Source organism: Montipora capricornis, chromosome 3 (assembly GCF_036669925.1).
Source record: "Montipora capricornis isolate CH-2021 chromosome 3, ASM3666992v2, whole genome shotgun sequence".
NCBI lineage: Eukaryota > Metazoa > Cnidaria > Anthozoa > Scleractinia > Acroporidae > Montipora > Montipora capricornis.
The window spans coordinates 55,697,958-55,706,295 of record NC_090885.1 but is presented as its reverse complement, the minus strand read 5'-3'; the positions used below and the strand labels follow the sequence as shown (position 1 = coordinate 55,706,295).

Genomic DNA, 8,338 nt, shown 5'->3' with positions numbered 1-8,338 from the left:
TAGACAGAGTAAAATCTATAAGTGGCACTATTGGGAGTTAAAGGGTTAATGGGGACATAGTTTTTGAGTGAATCCAGCTGTTGTTAACCCTTTCAGCCCCGTGGGGTTCCCCATTGACGAGTAAAATCGTCTGGCGTTAGACAGAGTAAAATCTATAAGTGTCACTATTGGGAGTTAAAGGGTTAATAATGGGGACATAGTTTTTGAGTGAATCCAGCTGTTGTTAACCCTTTCAGCCCCGTGGGGTTCCCCATTGACCAGTAAATTCGTCTGGCGTTAGACAGAGTAAAATCTATAAGTGTCACTATTGGGAGTTAAAGGGTTAATGGGGACATAGTTGTTGAGTGAATCCAGCTGTTGTTAACCCTTTCAGCCCCGTGGGGTCCCCCATTGACGAGTAAAATCGTCTGGCGTTAGACAGAGTAAAATCTATAAGTGGCGCTATTGGGAGTTAAAGGGTTAATGGGGACATAGTTTTTGAGTGAATCCAGCTGTTGTTAACCCTTTCAGCCCCGTGGGGTTCCCTATTGACAAGTAAAATCGTCTGGCGTTAGACAGAGTAAAATCTATAAGTGGCACTATTGAGAGTTAAAGGGTTAATTAGTGGAGTACTAAATAAGAGGCGTATACATTTTACTGCGTTTAGTTTTACTCCACATTTTCACTCCAACTCCTTGAAAACAAAGAATTAATCGGTGGATTTCACAAAAATAAAACAACCCCAATTCCACCCATCTTAGACTGGCTAAACTTAAATTTACCCTACAAAAATACATATATAGGAATAAAATCCTCTTCTACTTTTTTTCTCAGAAAGTAGAATTAGTAAGTGGGGTAGACTTTACTCAGTATCCCGATAAATAGGAGTAAAATTAACTCCAGCATATTATATTACTCTGTAGGGAGAGTAAAATTTACTCTAGCCGAAAGTCATTGCCTTTGAATATTAACTAGTACTGAGTAAAAATTACTCTAAGTGGAGTTAAATTAACTCCTCTTAGGAGTACATTTTACTTCGCATTATTTTACTCCACTTTTTCACTCCAGCACTGGAGTGAAATTAACTCTGAAAATAACAGTGCAGGCGGTCCAGGTACAAAACTTATCCGTGCAAAAATTTATCCGGACCCATGTAAACGTAGCCTAAAATCAACAATTAACACAAATCAAGTCAAATGTTGGCTTTTGAGGAGAGGAGAAGCTGGGTACCAGGAGAAAACCTCTTGATGCAGAGTAGAGAACCAACAAATTCAACCCACATATGACGCCGAGTCTGGGAATCGAACCTGGACCACAATGGCGATAGCCTCGTGCTCTCACTACTGCGCCATCGCTGCACCCCAGTTCCATATTTGAACTGGTTTGAAAAAAAAAAAACTGGTTTGAAAGAAATAAACCGGTTTGACAAAGTTTTAACCGAAAATTAAATTAAACCACAATAAAACCACAAGTTTCGAGTTGATCGGTGCATTACTTTTGAGAATAATACTCCCACGCTGTGCCAGTTTACCCAGGCCTAAACTTTCGACAAGTTAACTCTAACTCGAGGGCTACAGCTGCCTCAAAAGTTCAATAGAAAATTAAAGTACCTTTACTTACTTTAGAAAGCTCACAAAATTATTATTCTGTTTTTTCCTTCCAGTAAATTATTGGTGCTTTTTATAATCAAACTACGATCTAGATCACAAAGCTCAAACTGGTGTTCTAGTAAAACACGACTTTAAAATTATTTCAATGAGGCGGACAGATAGGGCTGACAAATGGTAGTATGAAGACTTGTTTATCTTAAAGATAAACGTACCAAGGAAACACAGAATAATCAAGTTGATTGGACAGTGGATCAATCGCGGTATTTTTACGGTCTTTTTTATTCGTGGTAGGAATTACTGATACCAAAAGCGCTAGCTGTCGGTTGGTTCTGAAATTATCGTAGCACCTGCTATATTCCTAGCGCCATCTGTTGTTTGTCATTGATAGAGTTCAGAGCAATAATTTTTCGGAATATTTTAATGCATGTAATTGTGCATTCTTAGTCGGCGTAGGGCTTTTGTCAACATAAGTGGAGTTTCACCTTGACGCATGTCATTGTTGGGTAACATGATGTCGTTGTACCATAAATTAAATTCAATTTGACAATGGAAGGTGACACTGAAAATAGCTTGAAATTAATTGATGGTAGAAGAAATTGTTTTGCTGGCGGGAAATTGTTTTATGTTGATGGATGTTTGATGGTCGCTCTCACGGAAAAGACGGTTAACAGTTGTTTGGGTTTGTGGACTAGGGATTTCCTTCAAGGAAACTTGGTGTAAGCCAGAAAAGAGAGCCGACTCAAGAAACGAAAGACGAACAAAGGATAACTTAAAGAGATTTATGTAAGCATACGGCTACAGTAAGGTTTACCAGTTTTTATACACACGCACAAAACACACAATAAAACTAACAACTATCAAAACGTTTGAATCACCGTGCTTACACGGTGATTATTGTGTATCGCGGTACTGTGATAATCCTTGCCGTCATCTCTCATGCCAACGTTAACATTTTGACCATGGCACGAATGAACTTTTATCTTTTTAACCAAGTTACCCACATGTAGCAAAATAAAAATTATTTAATTGATAATTCTAAAATTTTAGAATCTCTTGTTGTAGTCGGTTTGAAACAAATCAACGGGGTAGTTTCTGTGCTTAAAACTTGTTGAAAATGTGTGGTCCTATTTTTTCGACAGGTGTATTGCAAGACGGAAAGTTCCAACATGGTGTTTTCTTCTTCTGTCTGCACTACGCTGCTTGTTTTGTATGGAACTGAAATTGCTGTAATATTAGCACTCAATTTTCTCACCATTCTGGTTTTCGTAAAGAATCGTTTTCTTCGTAAGCGTGGCATGTACTTGGTAATTAACCTGGCAGTTGCAGACATGTTAGTTGGGGCATTTCCGGTATCATGTACCTACCTTGAATTGGGAAAAACATGCAACATTTGGAAGGGACACTGTTCAATAGGCCAAGGGTTTGAGGTTCTCTATATGTTGTGTCATATCTTTCTTATTGCTTCCCTGACAAACCTCGCTATGATATCTATAGAAAGAGCGCATGCGACTTGTCGACCATTTGAACACCGCGTTATCACACAACGGGTTTATGGTACAGTCATCGCTGTCAGTTGGCTTCTGGCTTCCTTAATTGCAATTTCTTTGCGAGTCATCAGTCAAACCCGAAGAGACCTTTATTTTTACGTATGGAATTCATTTAATGCAATTTTTCTTTTTGTTATCTGTGTTTCTTACGTATCCATTGCTGTAAAAGTTTGTTGCGGCGTACGTCCTCAACACCATGATCGTGCAGTCAGTAGAGAGAAAAAACTGACCAAGACATTGTTTATCGTGACTTTAGTATCTTTACTTCTGTGGTTGCCTTTTACAATATGCTCTTTTCTGTTCTTTTCTACCGACATTATGACTTCCCTTTCACCGTTAGCAATCAAGCTGTTGAATAATGCGTGTGTCTTTCTCTACTACGCAAACTCCTTTGCTAATTCCATTCTGTACGCAACCAGGATGCCAAATTTCCGAAGAGCTGCAATATTACTTTGTCGTCGGAGCCGGCAAAGGCTATCTCCAAGGGAACTGTGAAGATCTGAGAAGAAAGGGGATGGCCTAATCAGTTAGTTAACATGAAATCCACGATCCTAATATATTCTAAAAAATAGAAGAGTGAAAAATGTATACAATAAAAGCTAAGGACTTAAAGTAAAAGCGATAAGAGTGACAAAAACGACAGGCAGTTAGTTACTGATAATTTGTGCCCACTTTAGTTCTAATGTCGTTCGCTAGCTCGTTGGAAGCCTGTAGGGGACATGCGAGATAATCCCGGGTGGAGAAAAAAAAACTGTAAATGCGAGATAACAAACCAGAAATGCGAGATAGAAAATGCGAGATAAAAAACTAGAAAATGCAAGATAAAGAAATTTAAAGGTTTTCTTTAAATCTAGAACCTACAATAGAAATTTTGAAAACGGGGAATGTCGAAATCTCCTGTATATTGTTTTAATAGCAGCTTACATGTGCAATAAACAGATCATCAAACCTTCCAATGCGTACTTCTTGACCTAAGACATTAAAATTCACGCTTTAACCCAATGTCGCTTTTAAGACTGTGCAATAGTGCAACCAGTAAGCAAGATGGAGAAATAACTTTGCAGTCGCTTTGCCTCACCTGTCGACATTTCCCCGGCCTATTTGCTGCCTTAGAGCCTGTTTTAGGGTAGCAACAGTGAAAAGCTTAAAGATAAATTTGTCTTTGCGGCAGCGTTCTCTGTTTTGCGATGCTGATCACGCTCCATAGGCAGTTTGATAGGTAGAAAAGATTGCTGAATCTGGAGTCAATGCATGCAAACGCCTGCGAGGGAAAACGAAATGATATTGTTTTTTTATGTCTGGAGTAAACCCTTATTGTTTGTTAAAACACCTCGGCTCGCTTCGTGCAGTAGTGTTTACTATTTTCAAATTCTTGTCTGACAGTTTTGCGATTATGAAATTATATAGCAATTTGTAACATGACAATAATTGCGCTCGACATTAGGGGAACCGAATTTCTAATCTTGGGCATCCTGTTCATTGGTTTTTTCATTTTTGTCAGCGCCATCTTGAATTACGTCATACGTGTATTGATACATCATATGCAGACTATACGGAGTCCATTCGCACAACGTTCTTTAAATACATGTTTCATCTTCATGGCATCTCGGTTCGTTTATTTAGTTCGCCCAAAGAACAAACCTCATAATAAAAGACTACTCCCAGATTCAATGAAAACGCTTTAATAAGCCTTCCTCAACCCAATCCACCCCTCGAGAGTCAAAATACCAGTCTTCTAGTTTATATCACCAAGCTTTAATAAATCTAGGATAGAGTATACAGCAGTTATCAATGTCCTGAAATAGCCTTGAAATCAGAACTTGGCCAGAAAGCGCAAAACGTAGCTCATATGAAGTTTGAACTAAGCACTGTAAAGCTGAAGAGTAAAATAAGCTTTTAAAACCATATTTTGCCGCGTATGTTTATTGCACAAAATTCAAGGGTAGTGAAGGGGGGGCTTATTAGAGAGGTCTAAACAAGACTGAGGCTTTCGGAGGTCTCATAACAGACGGGCCTTATTACAGCGCTTACGGTATGTCTCCTAAAGTGATGAATGCTCAGGATTCCGTTAAATGTGAGTATTCCGATTGAAAAGAAGTCATTACCATACCTATGGCGTCAACGAAAATCCACGGCGTAAGTATAATTCGATGGTCTCCTATCCCGATACCAACCCGCCCGACAGGGATTAACTTCAGTGAACGTTTATCATGTGTGCGTCTCGAAGTTTTTTTAAATGTGGAGAAGAGCGCCGAATCAAGCTGTTAGCTTTTTCATTTATATTACTGTACTTTATTCACGCGAAAAGTAGAGCTAATAACCCCAGCGATTTGCGCTTTAACTTGCTGTGAATTAAGAAGTGAACTCGAAAATGATAAACATGTTATCCTCGATGCCAGTTTTACTCGATTCCTTTTATTTTCTTCGATGTTTCTGGGGTTAGTATTTTACTAGTAACCCGAGATGTCCTCTCAGGGGGCTGAATCGGGGGGCTGTAAATCAAAGAGATGGCACTTACTTATGATTCAGAGTCTCTTTTAATCCTGTGACATGAGCCATAGTTTTCTGCGCTTATTGAAACCATCTCAAGAAGTACAGTGATGCACTGGGAGTCTACTTCTCTTATGACGAAAAACTCGCAGCCAAAAAGAACCTTTTTGATAGACTAGATTCTTTAAGAAAACTCTTGAATATTTGGTCAGCAAGAGACATATCAGTCCACGGCCGAATTCAGATAGTGAAATCTATGGCAATTTCGAAGCTTACTTTTGTCTGTAGTGTGTTGAGTACACCAGCCTCTTTCGCAGCTGAAGTAGACAAACTAATCTTTGATTTCATATGGAATTACAAAATCCCGAAGATTAAAAAAACCACCTTGATAAAAGACAAGGAAAACGGAGGCCTAAATATGATAAACTTTTCTTTGTTTGATAAAGCATTAAAAATATGTTGGGTAAAACGTTTCTGCTCAGAAGGTAATCAACCGTGGAAGATCATTCCTTTACGTCTGCTCTCTAATGTAGGCGGAACACTACTGTTTTATTGCAATTACAACGTTAAATATTTGACTTTAAATGTAAAACTGCCTGCTTTTTATAATGAAATAATTCTACATTGGCAAGAAATTAATAACGTGATTCCTAAAACAAAGACAGGCGCACTTGATCAGATTATTTGGAACAATAGTTTTATAAAAATTAATAACACGTCCGTATACTTTGAAAGTTGGCACCAAGTTGGTGTTACTAAACTCTCGAGCCTTGTAGATGAAAACAAAACCCGGCTTCTATCTTTTCATGAGTTCTCACAGAACTTTAAGATTAAATGTAACTTTCTGCAGTTCATTGGCCACACTTCTACAATACCAGGATAGTGCAAGAATTACTTAAGAGAAGAAAATTAAACTAATACGACTAACCTAATTGCCATTGATAAGATGACTTGCAAAACAATACACAGGTTACTGGTCGAAAACCGAGACTCTAATCCGCCAACTGCAGAGAAAACGCTGATGGAAATGGGATTTAGTAAGAAAAACATTTTAAGATCATACCAAGTATTTCTTAAAAACGGTGTTAATTCCTAGTACATTGTGGAGAGCTTAGATCCTTCGAGGCGCGGAATGCCACAGTTTTGGACCATGGGATAATATAGTAAATTGTCTGAGGGTCCTACAGACACGAGGCCTAGAGGACTCTGCGGACCTTAACTGTGAATTGTAGCTCCTGTTGTCAACTTACTTTCAAATGACCGCGGCATCAATTTACTGTGATAATTTATACATAAGAGGTCCAACTTAAGGTTATCCTCATCCCTTAAGCCCCATGGCTTCTTAGAGGATTCCCTGTCTATGGTTACTTAATTATCGTTCTTTCACAAACTGTTATGCATAAACTCCTACATGTGAATAGAAACAAGACGCTTTTCCTTTTCACCTATATTTCGGCCGAGTTTACAGGCCGGCTTCATCAGGGTGAATGGCCGGTACATGTGTATCGCACCACTAATTACCCCCGCAGGGTTTTGGCCTCTGGGGGAAACCTAGAAGGCCCCTACGTAAAAAGGGAGGTATTCTGGGTAACTTGAGTCACAAGGCAGAAACTCACAGGGAGCACCGATGTCAGAGGTTCAGCATAGCGATTGAAGGTGAATAATTTTCGAATATTTACAGCGATTCCTTTTACTTTGAAAATCAAAGATTACAGTATCTGATAAAAAATCATATTGCCTGGATCAGAAATCGATTTCTCAGGCACAGATCATAAACAGGGGCGACGATTTGTCAGACAGGGGCAAATGAGATCAGAAACAGGGGCGACAGGCTCGGCCACAAACTGCAACCTCAGAAAGCAAAAGCATAGTCTCAGTATCAACATTTTCAAACAATCTTAGATAATTTTTACAACCGGTTATTTATATATAATAAAAATCAGCGATCCGAATATAATAATCGAGTTTTGTTCCTGTTTTATGGTATTGCAAGGTACCGTGGAAAGAGCTAAATGGATCAAAAAGACGTTGACGAACGATGACCACGAAATGTTGCCTTCTAGTCATTGAATAATCCTGTTCCTGTTTTACTATGATATTTCAAGGCATTTTCCAAAATTATGTAAATTTCTTTTCAATTGATAGCGTATCAAGTAAACGTTGATAGAAATTAAAAATAAATGCTGTTTGTTATTGCTCATTCCTTCCTTGCACCTTTCACTTTCATTTACCTACCTAATTACATGTAAAATAATACGAAGACATCACAGTGTGCAGCACACACCTCAACTGCCATCTGCATTATATTAGGCGGGAGCAGATATAGTGAAAACTATTACTAGGTACAAGTTTAGATATGCAACTCAAAAGCGCGCGCGCGCGCCACAACACCATGCAAATCCACAAGGCCTGCGCAAACCGACAAAGAGAACTCTATTTTGATCAATGTTTTCGTTCCCTGTTAGATCTACTTCATGAAAGTAGTCTGATTAAAGAAAATATCAATATTATTCAGTCCTTGGAGCTTAAGAGGCTGTCCGTGTAAGAACCGCGCAACCACTCGATTTTCGGCCGCAAACAGAATTTCTTCAAATTTTCAGTGTGAGACAGTTAGTCCATATGATCAACAGAAATAGCAATAATTTAGCTTTAAGTGCTATTTTCAATATTTCTGGCGACGATTCATTTCCGAGGACTGTCTAAAACCGTAAA

At 38.6% G+C, this 8,338-nt stretch overlaps 1 protein-coding gene across 1 annotated transcript; it reads left to right on the top strand.

The window, feature by feature from the left end:
* Window positions 1-2,212: 2,212 nt before the first annotated feature.
* On the top strand, window positions 2,213-3,937 carry LOC138041494 (trace amine-associated receptor 7b-like). Its single transcript, XM_068887242.1, has 2 exons — window positions 2,213-2,372; window positions 2,729-3,937. The coding sequence occupies exon 2, from the start codon at window positions 2,756-2,758 to the stop codon at window positions 3,629-3,631; it is 876 nt and encodes a 291-aa protein (XP_068743343.1). The 5' UTR covers window positions 2,213-2,372; window positions 2,729-2,755; the 3' UTR covers window positions 3,632-3,937.
* The last annotated feature ends 4,401 nt before the right edge of the window (window positions 3,938-8,338 follow it).

Bases quoted from the DNA above. Each gene is read 5' to 3' on its own strand.
- LOC138041494 (XM_068887242.1), top strand. From the start codon at position 2,756: ATGGTGTTTTCTTCTTCTGTCTGCACTACGCTGCTTGTTTTGTATGGA.